Source organism: Lolium perenne, chromosome 2 (assembly GCF_019359855.2).
Source record: "Lolium perenne isolate Kyuss_39 chromosome 2, Kyuss_2.0, whole genome shotgun sequence".
Taxonomy (NCBI): domain Eukaryota; kingdom Viridiplantae; phylum Streptophyta; class Magnoliopsida; order Poales; family Poaceae; genus Lolium; species Lolium perenne.
In genome coordinates, this window is record NC_067245.2 from 182,709,556 (window position 1) to 182,734,730 (window position 25,175).

At 42.9% G+C, this 25,175-nt stretch overlaps 1 protein-coding gene and 1 long non-coding RNA gene across 2 annotated transcripts; one reads left to right on the forward strand and one right to left on the reverse strand.

Annotated features, from left to right (window-relative positions):
* Positions 1–961: 961 nt before the first annotated feature.
* Positions 962–2,369, forward strand: LOC127334066 (uncharacterized). Its single transcript, XR_007871922.1, has 2 exons — positions 962–1,026; positions 1,118–2,369. It is a non-coding gene; the product is annotated as an uncharacterized lncRNA (long non-coding RNA).
* A 2,600-nt stretch (positions 2,370–4,969) lies between these two features.
* On the reverse strand, positions 4,970–7,405 carry LOC127334067 (uncharacterized protein At2g23090). The gene is made up of 3 exons (XM_051360481.1): positions 7,228–7,405; positions 7,088–7,128; positions 4,970–5,311 (listed from the first exon to the last, which is right to left on the reverse strand). The coding sequence occupies exons 1-3, from the start codon at positions 7,298–7,300 to the stop codon at positions 5,192–5,194; spliced, it is 234 nt and encodes a 77-aa protein (XP_051216441.1). The 5' UTR covers positions 7,301–7,405; the 3' UTR covers positions 4,970–5,191.
* Positions 7,406–25,175: the final 17,770 nt, after the last annotated feature.

Here is a 25,175-nt window from a genome sequence, read left to right on the forward strand (position 1 = left end):
GCCTCCTCCGGCTAATATTACCAATATGTTTGGCAACTGGCTCAATGGGGTCAATAAAAATGATAAAGCGCGAATACGAATTGGAATTTCTGCTGTATGTTGGTCTATTTGAACAACTAGAAATGACATTATTTTTAACAGATAAAAGGGAACTAATTTTTTGCAGACGAGCAACATACTGGATTCAACAATGAGCTTTTGTTCTCCCGGAGGATCAGCGGGAGACTATGGTTACTGGGTGCAACCGTCTATTAACGGTTACTCAGGACTTCTATTTCCAGGCTATTGGGTGGCGGCACAATAGTGGATTACATAATTCTTAAGATGATACCGTTTTTCATTTTTCAATGGTTGATACATGTCTCAACCCTCTCTGATCTGTGATGTAAAACTATTACTCTAGTGAACTTCGCAATAAATATAAAGGCCGTGTGTATCGTTTCGATGTAGAGGCTGGACGATGCCCCATTTCAAAACAAAGTTGTACTTCTCAGAAATTTCACGCCCCGTGAGAATTACTAAATTATAGGCAAGATTTTCATCTTCCATCTTACTGCACAACCTATTCTTGACGATCTTCAAACTTGAAAATGCATGTTTTACACTTGCGGTAGAAGTTGGTAGACAGACATGTAGACGAAGTAACCTGAACAATCAGATTGTAGACGGCGGCGGAGCCATACTCATCGACAGAGGAAAGCTATTGCCCTAGTAAACATCCTGCTAAGCACTATTTTTTTTTGCGGGTAATCCTGCTAAGCACTATGTTTAAGCTAATTCCCAATGGAGAGTTGCCAGACGACCCCGGCAGCCACGCAAGGTCGCTGGCTCCGCCCAGGATTGTAGATAGTATCTCTTCCCATCTCAATAGGAAAATGACGAAGGTGAGTCAAAGTTGAGATATTTTTCAACTCTTCATCATTAGAAAGAAGAATCAATAACAAAAGGGTTTCCAAAACTATTGTTCTAATTCATAGGGGTCTTGTTAACTAGAATCTACTAGGTGATACTTCCTCGCGAACTCAGGTATATCACTACCTTTAAAATATTGGATCATTATGCCATTTTGACCATATATTTCACTGTATTGATGTAAAGCACTTTCACAACATTCCAGAGTGAAGAGAAATAAGACCCAAATGGAGCCTTTATGTCAAGAGCCCTGCACGTAGCAATGGAAATTCAGGTTTAGCGAGTTGTGTTGGAGCTAGTTTTGGTTTCAGTTTAAGTTTAGAATAACTAACGAGCAGTTGCATTTGTTGACACCTCGTTTCAACTAGGATTTTCAGTAGCCTAGACTTCTATAGAAGTTCCTTTGCATATTGTTTTGTCTTATTTGGATTGGGAATGTGCCTCTAATAAAGCCTCTCCCCATCTGCTAAAAAAGCAAGGAGCGACGAGGAGATCGACAACATGGAAGGGTAAGCCTAAAACCTGTTGTCGAAGTTACATGCTATAGAAGTTCCTTTGAATATTGTTTTTTCTTGTTTGGATTGGGAATGTGCCTCTAAGAGGGTTTCCTCAGGCTTTACATGCTTACTTATAGCGTAAACTTTTCCTAGAGTGTTTGAACAAGGTTGGGGATCGTCAGTGACTTCGAACTTTCCACTTTTGCAAGTAGAGACTTAAGGTGCTTTGGGGGGAAACAATTAAGATGAGGTTTTAATTGAAGGAGTTTTTTTAGTCAAATATTTATACATAGCCTGGAAACAAAAATATAATCCTTGATCTTAGAAAGCTTATTCTTCCTCCGGATGTTTGGCTCGTCTTTCTACTTCCTTTTCAGAACTCCATGGTGGAGGAAGAAGAAGGGATGAAGAGAACAACATTGTTTCCTGGAGTGCATCATCAACGACGTCTTATCAGCCTCGGTCCGCTCATAGCTGAAGGACGGCTGCTCTGAGCTTTGACGCCGATTTCAAAGTCATCTCTCCCAAAAATCTTGACCAGTGTGCCAAAAGGGAGGTGATGAGGCGGCTTCTCGGCAATGCCCACCATGAGGGGCTTAGGGTTGACGGAAGGCGACGATGGAGATTCCGGGAGCGAGAGAAGGCACGATGTACCTAGGTTCACGTCCCCGCGGTGGAGGATCGCTACGTCCTGCTAGAAATCCAGTATACGATAATATGTGTACAGGGGACCGCCGTAGGCGGAGTTATATCTAGTCTAGCTAGTTCTAATATGCGGGTTGCGATGTCTAGGCGTATCACATGTATGTTTTTCTGTTTCTAAATATGATCTAGGGGATGCCCCTGTCTGGATTTATATATGCAACCAGGCTAGGGTTTACAAGAGTTCTAGTAGAATATGAATTGGAGTCTTCTTTGTTGTAGTCCAAGTTGATATTATGTGTGGGGCCAGCTTGTCGAGTCCTTGTGCTGGTCCATCTTCATAATCTGCACTGGGTATAGCAATGTCGGATACCCGAAGGGTAATGCCCACACCAGGAGAACCTTTTGTAGCTTCACCGTGGTGTGCCTCGTTTGCTCCGTCCCAAGTGGCCTAGTCTCGGCAACGGTGCAGATCGATGGGCGTGCTTTGAGGCTTCGATCCAAACTCGGTGGAGAAGGACATGGACAAGTACCAATGATAAAAATTGGTAGGGTATGGATAGAGTAGAGCAATACCATACCCATACCCATAGTGGTACAAAACTATACGCATACATACCCATTGGTATGAAGCTTTACACATACTCATATCCGACAGGTACCCAGCGAGTAGGTCAAATGATACACAAGTTACTCACAATTTTATATTTGTCGATAGCATATTTGATTTAAAAAATAAATTATCTCAATTCAATAACACGTAGTTGAGTACATGACAATTACCAAAATTTAGAAATCACAATCTCATACTATAATTCATAAGTCAACAAGAGTAAACATGTCCCATGATAATTTGATAATAAACGGATAGGGTATGAGTATACACACAGGTATTAGCCTATACCCGTGCTCTACCCATGGTAAGGTACATGTGCTACCCATTGGTATAAAGTGCGCTCGTACCATGCCTAGCAAGTGGTACGTTCTAAAGGAACAAAGTTAATGTGAGTTATGAATTCATAGAACACGTTTTTATCTGCGTGATTATTTTAGAAATATTTGAGATTTTGTAAGCAATTAAGCATACCATTCGACCTTTCATAAAACTCATCATCATGGATTAGTATAGAACTACAGATGTTCGGTGTAAAGTACAGCATGCATTGGTGAAGGAAGTACAACATGCATTGGTGAAGGAAGTTAGAGAAGGTACGTTAGACTAACGCGTATTTTTGGCTCTCAGGTGCGCGTGCACCCTATATTGAAAACACATCAGACAACAACAATAACCAAGTCTTTCAGTCCCAAATAAGTTGGGTAGGCTAGAGTTGAAACCCATAAGATCTCGAAGCCAAGTCATGGTTCCGGAATGTGGATAGCTAACTTCCACGCACCCCTGTCCATGACTAAAACTTTTTCGATATTCCAAACCTTCAGATCTCTCTTAACGGACTCCTCCCATGTCGAAAACACATCAGAAATTTACTAAAAAAATGTGTCGTAAATTAAATGGGTAGAGAATGTATGCAGATATACGTACGGTCAAATCGTGACCTAAAATATTAAGTTATGTAGCCTACACAAAAATAACAAGATGTACTGTTTACAATATAGTAGTAGACACGTACTATTCACAATATAGCGAAAATCCATCTTTTTTTTTAGGTCACATAAATTTGAATTTTTCCTTGAAAATTGAGACGAGTAAGTAGCATATGGTGATATATACATGCGTGAATTATTTCAATTTTTTTTGACACATTTAAATAGGGTTATTCAAATGTTTTGCACCACCCTATATTCGGGATAGATATTTTGTGCACATGGGCACCAGTGATCTCGTTTTCTAAAAAAATTAAAAATCATATTTTTGAGTTTCAAAAAATTATGGAAAAAAATCCACACATAGTTAATGATGTATCCCACAAACGTGCAAAAAATAAATTTCAAATACTTAATATTTTGAGCTACACACAAATAACAAAATTGTAGATCTGAGTAGTCATTTTCAAATCTCCAAAACATATCAGATTTTGTCATTTTTATCTAGCTCAAAATAATAAGAATTTCGGATTGGGATTTTGCATGATTGTGGAATGTATCAATGACAGTCTTCAGAATTATTTTCATAATTTCTATAGTTTATAGAAATATTTTTAATTTTTTTTTTTAACATAGCGAGAGCACTGGAGCTCGGGAGCTAAAAGTACTTTTCGCTATATTCGTTGCTAACATGTTTGATGAGATAGCCAACTTTTATTTTTTCCTTTGATATACACATTATATATTTTCTATAATGAAGAACAATGATATTGTGTTGAATCATCCTTATCTCAAAGCCTATCTGCCGACCAAACCTAGATGGCCATGCAGTTATCGTGAACAGTGCAGATTACTATGAAATTTGAGATTTTTTGAAAATGTTGATGTTTCCAACACGCTAACGTCAGGATTATACAGGGGATTTGGACCTACCTATAACAGATTACACCAGAGGTTAGTTTCTGCAGCAAATCCATGTAGTTGGTGCTCTGCGCAAAAGGAGCACATTCTCAAAGAGTGTGATTTGTGCATTCTCCTGTTTCTGTTTTTGATACTCCTCAGTCTCAAGGAGTAATAATAATGCATCAAGTTTTTAAAACTGTTGTCATTGCTTGCAAGCTAGCCAACTCTTTTCTTCTTTGCTATGCATTATTTATTTATTTACTAATAAAAAACTGAAACCTTGCAAAACTGAACAGTTTATTGTACCTTTTAGCTTTGGATGCTAATGCAGTTAGAATGCTCATGCTTGATGCAATAAGACATGGCTAAATGTGGCGCAGCATCAAAACCAGAAAGGCAGCTTACATCAATGTCACGAAGCGTGAAACATATCTAAGAACGAATTTTGTGAGAACACATTCACCCAAGACGAGTAACAGTCTAACAGATCCACACAGAATTAATATATTGTAGCACAACATGCTGATAGTGAACGATCACATAGTAGATGGGCACACAACCAAAGCAGCTGGGACTGCAGCATACCGAAGTCCAGACCCAAACTTAGGGCAACAACCAGACATTGCGGAACATGATAATACTAGGTGGATTACGACTCTCATTTATGTCTCTGGCTCCCTCCGATCTGGCAGATGTCACTTCTTGAGGTGGGGGAAGCACTGGGTGAGTTCGCTCTTGGGATGCTTCGCCTCGGCGTGTTCCTTGCACTTTGCTTCAGAGGTGGTGCAGATGAAAGTCTGCATGCATATCTTGCACTGCATTGATTGATAAAGAAGAATGGATCAGATGGCCGTGCAAGTGTTTCCTAGCAGAAAATTTTAGGCGGAAAGCTCAGGACAAGCCCGTTTTCTAGCAGAAGATTACAAAGATACACACGATAATTCATAACATATCCATAGATCAGCCTAATGTGCCAAACTAAGCCAATGAACTATTTAGCTACCGTGACTATGATGCACATGAATTACCACACAAGAACTTGATGAACTTATGCAAAAGGTTACCATGTTGTGAACAGTTAGGCTCTAAAAGAGCTGAGTTTTCCATCAAAGGTAAGAATAAGAAAGTCTAACCTATTTGGCATCTTAGGTTAAGTTGAACACATTATGAAACAATAACAGGAATTATACTAAAGCACACCCTACCATGGTCTCCCAGATATCCCCTTCTTCCCCAATAGATCCTAGTGACACTAATCTTCAACTAACAACAAATGAGGTGTGGCATCCAAATCCACAACTAGTTTACACAAGCATATCATTTCCTTGGTAGTAGCCAAAAGCTAGTCCAGACATGTTAGATCATGCCACACTAAGCTAGTCCAGACATGTTAGATCATGCCACACTAAGGGTATGTTTGGATGATGACCAAAGCTGGCCCTGCCAAAATATTGGCTAGCCCTTGAATTTTGGCAACCGTTTGGATCATCGCCAAAAAATTGGCTCACCAACTGGCCCGGGCGCGCGCCCGTGTAAAATCTTGCCAACGCGCGGGCGAGTTGAGGGCGAGCAAAAGCTGCGCCAAAAAATTGGCACCGTGACTTGCCTCTCTGTCTAGGTGAGTCTCACATATTTTTATATTATAACTAGTGTATACAGAGGGTGTTCAGAACTTCTGATTCTTTGGATACTAATTAACCGTGGTCCCTACACTATACGATTAGCAAGTGCATGTACCAGGTGCTCCATGCGTGACGGAAGTTCCAGCAGCAGCTGGTATTACTTTTTGTAATTTTTTTTTTCTCTTTGACTACATCTTTGTATTGTTCTAGTTGTACTAATAAATAAACGAAGTAGGCATGTTGAATATTTTGGAGAAGCATACTGCAGTTGGTGGCAAAGCAAATAGAGGGCTATTTTGCCAATTTTTTGGTACGTACAATGGCTGCCATCCAAACAACAACACTTTACCAACATTTTGGTCATGCCCTTGCATTGGTCATGCCAAAAAATTGGTGGGGCTAGTTGGGGCACAAACCAAACGTACCCTAAAGCTGAAAGGCTCTATATCTCCTTAAACTCACATGGGTGCCTTACCCATCAAACAGCAAAACACGCTGCAAACAAGGGCATGAAGGAGAATCTCTGGATAGGCTATCTACATGTATATCTATCGTCTCACAACTAGATAACTCAAGCGTCCGGAAGATTAATGGGAATTAGGTCATAAAACCTGTCAGATCTGTGCTCAAAGGAGGAATTTCTTGTACAACCAACTTGTGCAATCAAACATACCAGTATGTCGCTACACTAGCAACAGTCATATATCAATCAAAAGAAAACGACTCCGCTATCGTCGAAATCAACAAATATAGTCCAAAAACCCTACCGACAATTGTGGCAAAGGAAACGCCAAATCAGCACGAGACCTAGCGAGCGAATCGACGTTGCAATTCAACGAATTGACCGTTAAAACGCCCAATTAACGAATTCTACAGATAATAGTCTCTTGAGCGAAAAAAAATCCCCAAAAGCGAGCGATAGGGTTAGATCGATTGGATGGATCGGATGGGCGGGATTAGTCGGCGGACCTGGATGTTCATGGCCTTCTTGTTGGCCTCGAGCTGGCTCCCTGCAAGGGATCGGAAACAAAACGGGGAGGGGATCAGATCAAGAAGACGAACAAGATCCGGGCGAGGAAGAGGGGGAAGGGGAATTAGGCTCCGCTTACCCTTGCCGCCCTTGAGCTTCTCGAGGTTCTTCTCCCTCGCCATCTTGGACTTCTGCGCGTTGCCGCCGCCCATGGCTGCTGATTCCTCCGCGAGACGAGACGAGACGATGCTTTTCTGGTTGGGCGGAAATTTGGTGCTGGGGAAAGCAAGAAAAAGGAGGCGGCGACGTTTAATAGGTGGAGGTGGAACCGGGGCAGGTCGCCGTTGGCGTCTATCAATCGCTCGCGGGCAACTTGGGCGTGCCCGTGTCCGTGTGGACCCCGGCGTAGAGAAGGTGCAATCTGGACCGTCCGTTACGCCTGGTATTTCCAAAGTCTGGAACCATTGTTTTGTGCACACCTACCACCCGAATCTGTTACCCGTGTGAGTTCTTAGCTATAGGGTTTTGACAGCATCTTCAGTTAGCATTCCTTTCAAGAATACGTCATGGGAAGACTGTATCAATTTCATAGAAGAAAAAAGACTAGCAACACACTCTAGGCACATGCGCCACGGAGTGCAACCCCACGCTGCAGCTAGGCAGTACACACACGTTACGGGACTACTTGCGTCATCTCCACTTATCCACTACTGCGAGAGCGTCTTTGAACAACCCAGTCGCTCTCCAGAGCTCGGCCTTATCGGTGATCCACGCTAACACCGTCTCTCTCGAGGGGGACGCGCCCTCGAAAACCACGTCGTTCCGGTGACGCCAGAGGCACCAACATACAAGCGTGATCCCTGTCCAGAGATCTCGGTCCTTCCCCGGGCCGCCCCGCTTTCCTTGTAACCAGCGAACAAAGCGGGTGTTCGCCTGCGGCATCCAGCCGAGATTTTCCCACCAACGCAGGCAAATGGACCAGACCTCTCGCGCCAAGACACATCCCACTAGCAGATGATCCAGGGACTCCTCTACCTAATCACAGACAGGGCACGCCACCGGGTGCGGAAGGCCCCGTCTACTCAACCTGTCGGCCGTCCAGCACCTGTTCCTTGCCGCTAACCAGAGGAAAACCCTACAGTTTGGCGGGGCTCGTGAACGCCAGATCTGCAAAGCTCCAGCCAACTCTATCCTGGCGCCAAACATCGCACGATAACAAGATCGTGCCGAATAGGAATAGTTGTTGTCCCATCCCCATCGAAAGCTGTCCTCCACACCCTCCGAGAGGGCAACATCTGCCAAACGGTCTGCCACTGGAACAACTCCCAGATCGCCGGCGCCTCTAGGTCGGGGGAGATATGGTCCAGCCATCCTCCCAACAGCCCGTCATGTACCCTCTGCAGCCTAAGGGCGCGCTTTGGAACAACCGCAAACATATTTGGCGTAATATCCCGCAGTCGTCCATTTGGCAACCACTTATCAGTCCAAAAGTAGGTGGACTTCCCGTCCCCAATCACGGAGTAGGTTGCCCCCTCAAAGATCTGTCGAACCATAGAGGGGACCTGAATGTTGAACTCGCTCCACGGCCTGGTGTGTCAACTCGCTGCAGCCACAACCACCTAGCTCTCAAAGCCATGTTCATCATTCTGAGGTTGGGGATGCCAAGGCCACCCCACTCCTCGGGTGTGCAGACTTTGTTCCACGCCACTAAGCAGTGGCCACCCTTGACGTCCTTCCTTCCCTTCCAAAGGAATCCCTAGATAATCTTTTCAATTGCTACCAAAGTCTTAACCGGGAGGTCAAGGGACATCATGGCGAAGATTGATATTGCCGAGAGGGTTGCCCGGACCAACTCAAGCCTTCCTCCTTTGTCTAGCAGCGAGGCCCTCCACCCTGGTAACTTATTGGCCACGCTATCCACGAGGTATTGTAAAACGTTGACCAACGGGGGAATGATCCCTCCCTTGGCTAAACATTGTTAGGTAGAAATGAGACTCTCCCCGCGGATGGACGCTAGGATGATAACCCGATTAAAGTTCGCCCCTCCCGCGAAATTACCGCGTGATGGGGATTCGAACCTGGGTGGGCTGGCTGCGCACTCGCTTTGCCTTGCCACTGAGCTGGAACTTAGTTCTCATCCACGAGGTATTGTAGCTGCACTGCGCTTGGCTTCCTCAGTGTGAGGGGAAGCCCCAAGTACCGCAAGGCGAAGGGGACCACCGGGCATTGCAGCTCCTGGTCTATGATGATCCTATCAACATCAGAGCATCAGATGAGGTTTGCAGAACACTTGTCCATGTTGGTGCGGAGGCCTGAAGCTGCTGCAAAATCTTCCACCACTTGAGCAAAAACCCTGAAGTCGGCCCTCGTAGGGCGCAAGAAAGTCACCACGTCGTCAGCATACATCGATGTGCGACAACGCAGTCCGGATGCTGCCAAGGGGGTGAGCAAACCGACACTGCCAGCCTTCTCGATCATCAGGTGCAACACTTCCATGATCAAGATGAAGAGCTGCAGAGACAGAGGGTCTCCTTGTCTAAGTCCACACATGTTGGCAATCCGCGAGCCGGGAATGCCATTAAGCAGCACACGTGTCGATGCCGTGGAAAGGAGAGCACAAATGACCGCCAAAATCCTCTCCCCAAAACCTAGATTCCTGAGGACGTCAACAAGGAAAGCCCAATCCACAGAGTCAAAGGCTTTGGTTATGTCCAACTTTAGGAGCACTGCCGGAGTTGAGCTGTTATGAAGTTTGCGAGCCATCCCTTGTACCATCATGAAGTTGCCATGCGGAGTTCTTCCACGCACAAAATCACTCTGTTGCATCCCCACCATATGGGGAAGTGATACGTCTCAAACGTATCTATAATTTCTTATGTTCCATGCTACTTTTATGATGATACTCACATGTTTTATACACAATATATGTCATTATTACGCATTTTCCGGCACTAACCTATTGACGAGATGCCGAAGAGCCAGTTGCTGTTTTCTGCTGTTTTTGGTTTCAGAAATCCTACAAAGGAAATATTCTCGGAATTGGACGAAATCAACGCCTAGGGTCTTATTTTTCCACGAAGCTTCCAGAAGACCGAAAGGATCACGAAGTGGGGTGACGAGGCGCCGCCACACTAGGGCCGCGCGGCCAGGGCTGGGCCCGTGTCGCCCTAGCGTGTGGGGCCCCTGTCAGCACTATTAGTATTCTATGCATGAGGCTTGCAACTTATAGGATATCTTATACATAACACATATGATTTATTACTACCGTTGACAAAATTGTTTCTATGTTTTCAAAATGAAAAGCTCTAGCACAAAAATAGTAATCCATGCTTCCCTCTGCGAAGGGCCATTCTTCTACTTTATTGTTGAGTCAGTTTACTTACTTCTTTCTATCTTAGAAGCAAACACTTGTGTAAACTGTGTGCATTGATTCCTACACGTTTACCTATTGCACTTGTTATATTACTTTGTGTTGACAATTATCCATGAGATATACATGTTGAAGTTGAAAGCAACCGCTGAAACTTATATCTTCCTTTGTGTTGTTTCAAAGCTTTCTACTAAGAATTTATTGCTTATGAGTTAACTGTTATGCAAGTCTTATTGATGCTTGTCTTGAAAGTACTAATCATGAAAAGTCTTTGCTATATGATTCAGTTGTTTACTCATTGTCTTCACCATTGCTTCGAATCGCTGCATTCATCTCATGTGCTTTACAATAGTATTGATCAAGATTATGATAGCATGTCACTTCAGAAATTATCCTTGTTATCGTTTACCTACTCGAGGGCGAGTAGGAACTAAGCTTGGGGATGCTTGATACGTCTCAAACGTATCTATAATTTCTTATGTTCCATGCTACTTTTATGATGATACTCACATGTTTTATACACATTATATGTCATTATTATGCATTTTCCGGCACTAACCTATTGACCAGATGCCGAAGAGCCAGTTGCTGTTTTCTGCTGTTTTTGGTTTCAGAAATCATACAAAGGAAATATTCTCGGAATTGGACGAAATCAGCGCCCAGGGTCTTATTTTTTCATGAAGCTTCCAGAAGACCGAAAGGATCACGAAGTGGGGCGACGAGGCGCCGCCACACTAGGGCCACGCGGCCAGGGCTGGGCCCGTGCCGCCCTAGCGTGTGGGGCCCCTGTCAGCCCTCCGACTCTGCCCTTCCGCCTACTTAAAGCCTTCGTCGCGAAACCCCCAGTACCGAGAGCCTCGATACGGAAAACCTTCCAGAGACGCAGCCGCTGCCAATCCCATCTTGGGGGATTCAGGAGATCGCCTCCGGCACCCTGCCGGAGAGGGGAATCATCTCCCGGAGGTCTCTTCATCGTCATGATCGCCTCCGGATCGATGTGTGAGTAGTTCACCCCTGGACTATGGGTCCATAGCAGTAGCTAGATGGTTGTCTTCTCCTCATTGTGCTATCATGTTAGATCTTGTGAGCTGCCTATCATGATCAAGATCATCTATTTGTAATGCTACATGTTGTGTTTGTTGGGATCCGATGAATATTGAATACTATGTCAAGTTGATTATCAATCTATCATATATGTTGTTTATGTTCTTGCATGCTCTCCGTTGCTAGTAGAGGCTCTAGCCAAGTTGATACTTGTAACTCCAAGAGGGAGTATTTATGCTCGATAGTGGGTTCATGCCTCCATTGAATCTGGGACAGTGACAGAAAGTTCTAAGGTTGTGGATGTGCTGTTGCCACTAGGGATAAAACATCAATGCTTTGTCTAAGGATATTTGTGTTGATTACATTACGCACCATACTTAATGCAATTGTCTGTTGTTTGCAACTTAATATCGGAAGGGGTTCGGATGATAACCTGAAAGTGGACTTTTTAGGCATATATGCATGCTGGATAGCGGTCTATGTACTTTGTCGTAATGCCCTGATTAAATCTCATAGTACTCATCATGATATATGTATGTGCATTGTTATGCCTTCTTTATTTGTCAATTGCCCAACTATAATTTGTTCACCCAACATGCTATTTATCTTATGGGAGAGACACCACTAGTGAACTGTGGACCCCGGTCCATTCTTTACATCTGAAATACAATCTAGTGCAATTGTTCTTTACTGTTCTTCGCAAACAAACATCATCTTCCACACTATACAATTAATCCTTTGTTTACAGCAAGCCGGTGAGATTGACAACCTCACTGTTACGTTGGGGCAAAGTACTTTGATTGTGTTGTGCAGGTTCCACGTTGGCGCCGGAATCCCTGGTGTTGCGCCGCACTACACTCCATCACCAACAACCTTCACGTGTTCCTTGACTCCTACTGGTTCGATGACCTTGGTTTCTTACTGAGGGAAAACTTGCTACTGTACGCATCACACCTTCCTCTTGGGGTTCCCAACGGACGTGTGTTAACTGCACGCATCAGGAAGGACCGGTGCAACTCGGTTGGCCAGTACCTTCGCCACCAGCTTGGCAACGCCATGAATTAGGCTAATGGGCCTGAAGTACTGAACCTCTTCCACGCTGTCCTTCTTCGGCAGAAGAGTGACAAAGGCTTGGTTTACCTCTCCAAATCCACGGTTGTCCCCGCGGGAGAGGGAGTTGAAAGCTTCCATGACATCTGCTTTGATAATGTGCCAGCATGACAGGAAGAAACGAGTTGAGAAGCCATCTGGTCTAGGGCATTTATCCAGCAGCATGCCCTTGATGGCTGTCCACACTTCCTCCTCCGTGAACGCTCCGTCGATATGTTGGAGGTCAAGAGAGGGAATCCCGAGATAATCCAGATCCAGGGTGAAAGGTCTCTCAGCAGTACCGCCTAGCAAATTATCAAAGAAGGAGTCAACGGCCTCTGCCTTCTCATTGTGCTTAGTGACTCACACATTATCAACGACGAGGTGTCCGATGAAGTTCTTGCGCCTTCTATGGCTCGCATGAAGGTGGAAGAAACGTGTGCATGCGGCACCCTCCCGCAACCAGAGGACACGGGAACGCTTCCTAGCAATCGTTCTCTGTAGGGATGCCAGACCCAAGAGCTTCTTTTTAAGTAGACGCCGCAGGGCCCTTTCCTGATCAGACAGCCGTCTAGACTCCATAGCAATGTCAAAGCGTAGTATCAACTCGGTGGCCAAGAGGATTTGCATCTTAACACTCCCAATGAACTTGGAGCTCCAACTGGCTAGCCGCTTTGCCGTTGCTCTGAGCTTGAGGTCAAGGTCCTTGAAGGGATTCACATCGTGGAGTTGAGCATTCCACACTTCCTGAACCACCTTGAGGAAGACATCAACTTCAGGCTAGAATGACTGGAACTGAAATCTACGACCGCGCTGTAGGTCAGGGGTCAGACTCAACACCAGAGGGCAGTGATCAGACAGTTGTGGCACCCCCGGGATCAGGGTTAGACAAATACCAGATCTTCGTCTGACATAAGCCTAACCTAGAGCTCGAGAGACTACAGTGAGAGAATCGGTAACACAACAGTGACTCTACGACTCAAAAGAATATATTACAACTCTTAGCAGAGTAAGATCCAAATTATTACACGCAGAGGTCACTGACCCAACATTCAACAAGCAACGGAAGCAAATTATGTTATTCTAAATAACAAGATAGCAAAGGGCTTAAGAAGCCATAACGTAAGCGACGTCCCTGCCCATAGGTCGCAGGCTGCTGCCTGGGAACCCCAAACTAACCATCGATGTTAACGTAGAAACCACCTTCGGCTGCAACAACTTCATCTGAAACAAAAGCATGCAAAGCTGAGTACAAGGACTCAGCAAGACTTAGTACAACCTTTTAGCAAAGCGGGTATGCGGGCTTTCTATAGATCTTCTTTTGCGTAAAGCCAATTTTCCTTTGTAAGATAGGAGAGAAGAGAATCTCGACTACTCAGAACCTTTGAAAGGGGATAAGAGAGCGATATCTCTATCTCTATTGATCATCATATTGTATCCACCAATCTTCATCATCTCGAACCACTATCCTCGGATCACCCCCTCAACACCCGGAAAAGGTATCCGTAAACACACATTGTTTGCCAAGTTTTACGATTAGGTTCAAGTTGTCTATGATCACAGAATCCATTCCCAAGTCGTCTGTAACCGTGGACACGGCTTTTCGAAAAGATTCATAACCCTGCAGGGGTGCACAACTTTACCCACACGTGCCAACCGACTCTTAATGCCAATATATTAGCTCTCTTCCTTGGAAAGCCGGCAGAGGGTGGTCGACCACGACCTTTACCTTGCTGTCGCCGAGACCATGAGTCACGCGCTAAGGATTGTTCCGCCGTAACGGGTCAAGCCCCGAAGTCGGTCCTTAACGATGTGAGGCGAGGTGGGTTTCCCTAGGGGCCGCAACCCCCAGCCACCACGGCCACGCTTACCTACCTGTTATGTACCTTTTTCCCCAAAGCAGAATGCAATGCGCGCATATGTCCAGATAACGCGCAAACTATGTGACTCATGGAATCTACTAGGCAAGTTAGTGAGTCGAGAGGGTACCATAATAGGGCCTCGTGTGGTTGTACGCTCAGTCTTGGTTCAAGAGGCGAGAACTCGGTTCCTAGGGTCGGCAGAAACGAAACAACCCACCACATCCCAATGTGGCCTCTCGTCTGAGCCTTTAGTCATGTTTAACAACATCTCTATACTTACCACGTCAACCTGTCACGCCAGATTCATTTCATTGTAAGGCTCCAGTCCGAAGACCGGAGTAGTAGCGTAACAAACTAAGCATGGCTAAGCATAAAGAGATAAGGGCTCTCGCGACGCACACATGCCAAACCTAGTTATGCTAGGAGCAGTGGATCAGGTATTTGAGGCTACAAAGGTGGAACATGCAATAGATATGATAACTCTACCTATCGATAAAAGACAGTTGAATCGTGTGCAATATGTAGGAACCAGAAGTAAAAGCATTTAAAAAACATATATGAACCAGGCTAGGGCTTGCCTTGTCCCTCAGCTGACGAGTACGGTTCTTCGGTGGTGTTGACGTCAGACTCCGGCTCAGATCCTATTCGCGAAGAACCAAACACCGGAAAGGGAAATAAACATTCAAAACATGGCATAATGCAATGCGCATACAATATGAATGATATGTCATATTAAAGGAATTGATTAAACCCTAGGTGCATCATCAGGTTAAAGGGGTTCCAGCATCGGACCCCGACATATGAGAGGTGTTTCTAGGGTTCCACTAATTATGCCATTTTCATTGTTGCAATGATGTATGAATTACACTTAAAATTGTAGATAATGTTTTTCTGAACATTTTGATATATTATACATATTTTTCTGAATTAAAATGATTTAGTTATGAATTAAACAATATTTAACCAATTTCTGAAAATGGTAAATAGTAAAAACAGAAAATAGAAAAAGGCCGCTGACCTCATTATGACGCCAGCATGGCGTCAGCCATGGCCTGGGTGCCCAGGTCGAGCACGGCCTCGACGCTAGGGGGCGCCAGGGCCTGCGCAGAGGGGCGCGTTGGACGCGCGGCGTCCTAGCGAACCAGAAGAGGGCGGCGCCGCCCTCCAATGGTCGCCGGAGACACGCTGGCATCCATGTCCGACGGCGGCGCGGACAGGCTCACATCGCCGGAGCTCTACACGTCGACCTAGGGCGAGCGGCGGGTACCAGGAGGGGCGCCAGCTCACCGTGGAGCTGTTGGTGATGTCGCCGGAGCCGGGGGAGGCCGGGAACGCCGGCGAACGGCGGGTACCTGCGGCACGGGCGGGGCCCGATTCGGCCGATTCCGGCCCCGTCGGCTTGCGCTGCTGGGCGGAGGAGGTAGAGGGCGTCGCGGCGGACCTCCTGGCAGCGTCGGCTTGGCGCGGGGTAGCTCGGAGCGGCGGCGACGGCGAAGTCTGCGGCGGGCTAGGGTTTGCTCACAGAGAAGAAGAGGGAGGAAGGAGGTGGCGAAATGGGGTTGGCCTAGGGTTTGCGGCGGCGGCACGAGGCTTTATAGGCGGCGGGGGCGGCGGGGAGCATCCCGGCCGCCGGCGGGATCGACGGCAGGGGGCCGGCCAGGCAGCTGCCTGCCTGCCTGGGGAAGAAGACAAAGTCTTCTTTATGAAAACCCCCTGCCCTTTTTGGGATTTTCTGGAAAAACAAAAACAGGAGAGATTTTGATATTTTTAGGGTATTTTGACCCAAAAATTTGAGGGGATTTTTGCACAAAATTTTGTTAATGCAAAACTACAACAATTGCAAGATTGGTTCAACACATTTTAGTGCAAGATTTTCTCAAATTAATGCAAATGCATGCAATGCACATGAACAAACCATCATTTATTTAATTAGCAAAGTGGTTCTGTTACAACAGTCCACTGGACATGGCAGATAGGAAGGCGTATGGGAATAGATCTTCCCAATCCACAGTCGAGAAGACCCTGTCTAGCTTCTCCATAGTTGGTTGCGCACGCTCATTTGACCAGGTGAACCTTCGTCCATTGAGATACACCTCCTTGAGCTCAAGGTTCGAGAGGGTCCGTCGAAAGGAGCCCATCATGCGGTGGTGAATAACACCTTGGCTCTTATCTTGAGGATCTTGTCAACAACAGGTTGTATATCCTCTCTCCTAAGCTTACTGTGATGTAGGGGAACTCCTAGATATTGCATAGGAAAATACCCCAGTTTACAACTCAAGGATTGAGCAATAAGCTGTGCATGATTATCATCCACATTAATAGGGACTAGATCACATTTATGGAAATTAATCCTCATACCAAACATATGCTTAAAACAAGCCAGGATCCATTTTAAATTTATGATAGACTGTAAACTATTTTCCAGGAAGAGTAGATCATCAACATACTGCATACTAATGATCCCCCCTCCTAACTCTTGCATGAGTCCAGCTATCTGTCTATTAACAACAGCTTTGGACAAGACCTTAGTGAAAACATCAACCATGAAATTAAAAAGAATGGGTGCTATAGGATCCCCCCGTCTCACACCTCTACTAGTGAGGAAGAACTAACTATTGCAGTCATTGATCCTAACACCAATAGATCCATTGTGCAAGAGCCTCTCAATGATAGACATCCACATGGGGCTAAAACCCCTCATCCTCATAACTCTCAAAAGAAAATCTCTGTCCACCCTATCATAGGCTTTTTCATAGTCAAGTTTAAAAATAAACTCAGATTGACCCTTATGCACAGCATCATGAATAACTTCATGTGCAGATACAACACTCTCAAGGATATATATCCCCTTAATAAAAGTTGTTTGATTAGGAGAAATAAATTCTTCACTAACCACACCTAGCCTATTAGTGACACACTTAGAGAAAATCTTAAAACTGCAATTGGTTAAGGCAATAGGTCTGAATTTCTGTATAGTTACAGCATCAGGTTCCTTTAGAATCAAGGTCAATAGAGAGAAATTCAATCTAAAAAGATCAAGATTCCCCTCATTCCAGTCCTTCAACATAACCATGAAATCAGCTCTAATGAGCTCCCAAAAGTGTTGATAAAAGAGAAAAGAGAACCCATCAGGTCCAGGAGCACCCTCAGCATAAGAGCCAAAGATTGCCTCCTTTACCTCTTTTTCAGAAAAAGCAGCATTAAGCATATCATTGTGTTCTTGGGACACCATATCCTCAGGGTCCCAAACGTCACCCATCATATCAATGTCAAGGCAAGGTTCTTTGCAAAAAAGGTCTTTATAATATTTAACATCAATATCTAACATACCTTTGTTATCTTCAACCATCCCTGCATCACCTTGCAACTAATATATTTGCTTCTTCCTCCTCCTCTGATTTGCTACAGAATGTAAGTAAGCAGTGTTACGGTCCCCTTCTAAAATATATCTTTATCTAGACCTTTGTCTAGCTTTTATTTCCTCATTACTCCAAATTTTAACAAGTGCAACAGAAATATTCTTCATTCTGGTTTTAGAAGCAGGTGATAAACATTGAGTTTCAGAAATGATATCAAGCAAGTCATATTCAGCAACTAGCCCTTGTTTGAGTTTCCTTTGGGCAGATTCAATGTTGGCTGACCAACGTTTTAAACCTTTCCTAGTGTTCCTCATTTTAAATTGCCACCTATCAAGAGAGTTTTGAAAATGACAAGGAGCTTGCCAAAACTTGGCAACCACTTGTTCAAAACCCTCAATTTTAAGCCACCATTTTTCAAATCTAAATTGCTTAACATGAGGAATTTTCAAGGCACCAGTATCCACAATAAGTGGGGTATGATCAATACCAACCCTAGGTTTTGAAGATAAACTACTAGCAGGGAATAAAGCATCCCAACAAGTAGACACAAAGACTCTATCTAGCAAGGCCATGAGAAAATTATCTTGGTTATTAGCCCAAGAGAATTGTCTACTAGGGTTTTTAAGCTCCATAAGATTGAATTTGTTAATCCAATCATTAAACAGATTGGTGATACGTCTCAAACGTATCCATAATTTCTTATGTTCCATGCTACTTTTATGATGATACTCACATGTTTTATACACATTATATGTCATTATTATGCATTTTCCGGCACTAACCTATTGACGAGATGCCGAAGAGCCGATTCTTGTTTCATTGTTTTTGGTTTCAGAATTCCTACAAAGGAAATATTCTCGGAATTGGACGAAATCAACGCCCAGGGTCTTATTTTTCCACAAAGCTTCTAGAAGACCGAAAGGATTACGAAGTGGGGCGACGAGGTGCCGCCACGACAGGGCCACGCGGCCAGGGCTGGGCCCGCGCCGCCCTGTTGTGTGGGGCCCTCGTGTCGCCCCTAAACCTACCCTTCCGCCTACTTAAAGCCTTCGTCACGAAACCCCCAGTACCGAGAGCCACGATACGGAAAACCTTCCAGAGACGCCGCCGCCGCCAATCCCATCTCGGGGGATTCAGGAGATCGCCTCCGGCACCCTGCCGGAGAGGGGAATCATCTCCCGGAGGTCTCTTCATCACCATGATCGCCTCCGGATCGATGTGTGAGTAGTTCACCCCTGGACTATGGGTCCATAGCAGTAGCTAGATGGTTGTCTTCTCCTCATTGTGCTATCATGTTAGATCTTGTGAGCTGCCTATCATGATCAAGATCATCTATTTGTAATGCTACATGTTGTGTTTGTTGGGATCCGATGAATATTGAATACTATGTCAAGTTCATTATCAATCTATCATATATGTTGTTTATGTTCTTGCATGCTCTCCGTTGCTAGTAGAGGCTCTGGCCAAGTTGATACTTGTAACTCCAAGAGGGAGTATTTATGCTCGATAGTGGGTTCATGCCTCCATTGAATCTGGACAAGGATGAGAAAGTTCTAAGGTTGTGGATGTGTTGTTGCCACTAGGATAAAACATCAATGCTTTGTCTAAGGATATTTGTGTTGATTACATTACGCACCATACTTAATGCAATTGTCTATTGTTTGCAACTTAATACCGGAAGGGGTTCGGATGATAACCTGAAAGTGGACTTTTTAGGCATAGATGCATGCTGGATAGCGGTCTATGTACTTTGTCGTAATGCCCTGATTAAATCTCATAGTACTCATCATGATATATGTATGTGCATTGTTATGCCTTCTTTATTTGTCAATTGCCCAACTGTAATTTGTTCACCCAACATCTGTTTATCTTATGGGAGAGACACCACTAGTGAACTGTGGACCCCGGTCCTATTCTTTACATCTGAAATACAATCTACTGCAATTGTTCTTTACTGTTCTTCGCAAACAAACATCATCATCCACACTATATATCTAATCCTTTGTTTACAGCAAGCCGGTGAGATTGACAACCTCACTGTTACGTTGGGGCAAAGTACTGTGATTGTGTTGTGCAGGTTCCACGTTGGCGCCGGAATCCCTGGTGTTGCGCCGCACTACACTCCACCACCAACAACCTTCAACGTGCTTCTTGGCTCCTACTGGTTCGATAAACCTTGGTTTCTTTCTGAGGGAAAACTTACTGCTGTGCACATCACACCTTCCTCTTGGGGTTCCCAACGGACGTGTGTCTCACGCGCATCAAGACTGTTTTCTGGCGCCGTTGCCGGGGAGATCAAGACACGCTGCAAGGGGAGTCTCCCACTTCCAATCTCTTTACTTTGTTTTTGTCTTGCTTTATTTTATTTACTACTTTGTTTGCTGCATTAAAACAAAAACACAAAAAAATTAGTTGCTAGTTTTACTTTATTTACTGTCTTGTTCTCTATATTAAAAACACAAAAAATTAGTTACTTGCATTTACTTTATCTAGTTTGCTTTATTTACTATTGCTAAAATGAATATTCCTAAAAACACTAAGTTGTGTGACTTCACAAACACTAATAATAATGATTTCCTATGCACACCTATTGCTCCACCTGCTACTACAGCAGAATTCTTTGAAATTAAACCTGCTTTACTGAATCTTGTTATGAGAGAGCAATTTTCTGGTGTTAGTTCTGATGATGCTGCTGCCCATCTTAATAATTTTGTTGAACTATGTGAAATGCAAAAGTATAAGGATGTAGATGGTGATATTATAAAATTGAAATTGTTTCCTTTCTCCTTAAGATGAAGAGCTAAAGATTGGTTGCTATCTTTGCCTAAGAATAGTATTGATTCATGGACTAAATGTAAAGATGCTTTTATTGGTAGATATTATCCTCCCGCTAAAATTATATCTTTGAGAAGTAGCATAATGAATTTCAAGCAATTAGATAATGAACATGTTGCTCAAGCATGGGAGAGAATGAAATCTTTGGTAAAGAATTGCCCAACCCATGGACTAACTACTTGGATGATCATCCAAACCTTTTATGCAGGACTGAATTTTTCTTCGCGGAACCTATTGGATTCAGCTGCTGGAGGTACCTTTATGTCCATCACTTTGAGGGCGGCTACAAAGTTTCTTGATAATATGATGATAAATTACTCTGAATGGCACACGAAAAGAGCTCCACAAGGTAAGAAGGTAAATTCTGTCGAAGAAACCTCCTCCTTGAGTGATAAGATTGATGTGATTATGTCTATGCTTGTGAATGGTAGATATAATGCTGATCTTAATAATGTTCCTTTAGCTTCATTGGTTGCCCAAGAAGAACATGTTGATGTGAACTTCATTAAAAGTAATAATTTCAACAACAATGCTTATAGGAATAATTCTGGTAACAACTATAGGCCATATCCTGCTGGTAATGGTTATGGTAATTCTTATGGGAATTCTTACAACAATAATAGGAGTGTAGCCCCTGGTCTTGAAGCCATGCTTAAAGAATTTATTAGTACACAAACTGCTTTTAACAAATCTGTTGAAGAAAAGCTTGATAAAATTGATATTCTTGCTTCTAAGGTTGATAGACTTGCCTCTGATGTTGATCTTTTAAAATTGAAAGTTATGCCTAATAAGGATAATGAAAATAAGATTGTTACTACAACAAATGCCATCCAAGTTAGAATTAATGAGAATATAAGATTGATGGCTGAATTGCATGCTAGGTGGGAAAGAGAAGAAAATGAAAAACTAGCCAAAGAGAATAGTGTAGCTAAAGTTTGGACTATTACCACCACTAGTAATGATAATGCTTCACATGTTGCTACACCCCCTACTATCAATGGTAAAATAATTGGTGTTGGCAATGTTTCTACTCCTAGTGCAAAGCGTGCAAAATTACCTGAAACTGCTGAAACTGCTTGTGATAAAACTGCTGAATTTTTTTTCAACATTGGGGACAATGATTCCATTGCTGTAGGTCATAATGATTTAGACTTTAATGATTGTCACATATCTGAAGTTATAAAGTTCTTACAAAAACATGCTAAAAGTCCCAATGCTAGTGCTATAAATTTGGCCTTTACAAAACATATTACAAATGCTCTCATAAAAACTAGAGAAGATAAACTAAAACTTGAAACTTCTATTCCTAGGAAGTTAGAAGATGGTTGGGAGCCCATTATTAAGATGAGGGTCAATGATTTTGATTGTAATGCTTTATGTGATCTTGGTGCAAGTATTTCTGTTATGCCCAAGAGAATCTATGATATGCTTGACTTGCCACCATTGAGAAATTGTTATTTGGATGTTAATCTTGCTGATAATGCTATAAAGAAACCTTTGGGGAGGATTGATAATGTTCGCATTATGGTTAAAAATAACCTTGTCCCCGTTGATTTTGTTGTCTTGGATATTGAATGCAATGCATCTTGTCCCATTATATTGGGAAGACCTTTTCTTCGAACTGTTGGTGCTACTATTGATATGAAAGAAGGTAATATTAAGTATCAATTTCCTCTCAAGAAAGGTATGGAACACTTCCCTAGAAAGAGAATGAAGTTACCTTATTATTCTATTATTAGAACAAATTATGATGTTGATGCTTCGTCTCTTGACAATACTTGATTCACACTTTCTGCGCCTAGCTGAAAAGCGTTAAAGCAAAGCGCTTATGGGAGATAACCCATTATTTTACTTCTGCACTTTTGTTTTATATTTGAGTCTTGGAAGTTGTTACTACTGTAGCAACCTCTCATTATCTTTATTTTATTGCATTGTTGTGCCAAGTAAAGTCTTTGATAGTAATGTTGATACTAGATTTGGATTACTGCGCAGAAACAGATTTCTTACTGTCACGAAATTGAGCAGCCCCTTCTGTAGGAAATTTAGAAACATCTGCCAATTTACGTGCGTGATCCTCAGATATGTACACAACTTTCATTCAATTTGAGCATTTTCATATGAGCAAGTTAAGTGCCCCAGAAAAATTCATCTTTACGGACTGTTCTGTTTTGACAGATTCTGCCTTTTATTTCGCATTGCCTGTTTTGCTATGTTTGATGGATTTCTTTGTTCCATTAACTTTCAGTAGCTTTGTGCAATGTCCAGAAGTGTTAAGAATGATTATGTCACCTCTGAATATATGAATTTTCAATTATGCACTAACCCTCTAATGAGTTTGTTTCGAGTTTGGTGTGGAGGAAGTTTTCAAGGGTCAAGAGAGGAGGATGATACAATATGATCAAGAAGAGTGAAAAGTCTAAGCTTGGGGATGCCCCCGTGGTTCATCCCTGCATATTTCAAGTAGACTCAAGCATCTAAGCTTGGGGATGCCCAAGGCATCCCCTTCTTCATCGACAACTTGTCAGGTCACCTCTAGTGAAACTATATTTTTATTCAGTCACATCTTATGTGCTTTACTTGGAGCGTCTGTTTGTTTTTATTTTCGTTTTTGTTTGAATAAAATCGGATCTAGCATTCTTTATGTGGGAGAGAAACACGCTCCGCTATTTCGTATGAACACATATGTTCTTAGCTTTATTCTTAATGTTCATGGCGAAGGTTGAACTACTTCGTTCATTGATATATGGTTGGAAACGGAAAATGCTGCATGTGGTAATTGGTATAATGTCTTGAATAATTTGATACTTGGCAATTGTTGTGCTCAAATAGATCATGTTTAAGCTCTTGCATCATGTACTTTGCACCTATTAATGAAGAACTACATAGAGCTTGTTAAAATTTGGTTTGCATGATTGGTCTCTCTAAGTCTAGATATTTTCTGGTTAAGGTGTTTGAACAACAAGGAGACGATGTAAAGTCTTATAATGCTTACAATATGTTCATATGTGAGTCTTGCTGCACCGTTTTATACTTGAGTTTGCTTCAAACAACCTTGCTAGCCTAAGCCTTGTATTGAGAGGGATTACTTCTCGTGCATCCAAATCCTTGAGCCAAAAACTATGCCATTTGTGTCCACCATACCTACCTACTACATGGTATTTCTCTGCCATTCCAAAGTACATTACTTGAGTGCTACCTTTAAAATTCTATTCTTTGCCTTTGCAATATATAGCTCATGGGAAAATAGCCTTAAAAACTATTGTGGTGAAGAATATGTACTTATGTATCTTACTTCTTATAAGTTTCTTGTTGAGCGGTAACCATGTTTCTGGGGACGCCATCAACTTTTACCTTTGTTGGATATCATGTGAGTTGCTATGCATGTTCGTCTTGTCTGAAGTAAGGGCGATTTTCATGATCAAATGGTTTGAGTATGCATATTGTTAGAGAAGAATATTGGGCCGCTAACTAAAGCCATGAATCATGGTGGAAGTTTCAGTTTGGACACAAATCCTCAATCTCTTATGAGAATTTTATCTGTTGTTAAATGCTTATGCATTAAAAGAGGAGTCCATTATCTGTTGTCTATGTTGTCCCGGTATGGATGTCTAAGTTGAGAATAATCAAAAGCGAGAAATCCAATGCGAACTTTCTCCTTAGACCTCTATACAGGCGGCATAGAGGTACCCCTTTGTGACACTTGGTTGAAACATATGTTATGCAATGATAATCCATGTTAATCCAAGCTAATTAGGACAAGGTGCGAGCACTATTGGTAATCTATGCATGAGGCTTGCAACTTATAGGATATCTTATACATAACACATATGATTTATTACTACCGTTGACAAAATTGTTTCTATGTTTTCAAAATAAAAAGCTCTAGCACAAAAATAGTAATCCATGCTTCCCTCTGCGAAGGGCCATTCTTCTACTTTATGTTGATTCAGTTCACCCACTTCTTTCTATCTTAGAAGCAAACACTTGTGTCAACTGTGTGCATTGATTCTTACATGTTTACCTATTGTACTTGTTATATTGCTTTATGTTGACAATTATCCATGAGATAAACATGTTGAAGTTGAAAGCAACCGCTGAAACTTATATCTTCCTTTGTGTTGTTTCAAAGCTTTCTACTAAGAATTTATTGCTTATGAGTTAACTGTTATGCAAGTCTTATTGATGCTTGTCTTGAAAGTACTATTCATGAAAAGTCTTTGCTATATGATTCAGTTGTTTACTCATTGTCTTCATCATTGCTTCGAATCGCTGCATTCATCTCATATGCTTTACAATAGTATTGATCAAGATTATGATAGCATGTCACTTCAGAAATTATCCTTGTTATCGTTTACCTACTCGAGGGCGAGTAGGAACTAAGCTTGGGGATGCTTGATACGTCTCAAACGTATCCATAATTTCTTATGTTCCATGCTACTTTTATGATGATACTCACATGTTTTATACACATTATATGTCATTATTATGCATTTTCCGGCACTAACCTATTGACGAGATGCCGAAGAGC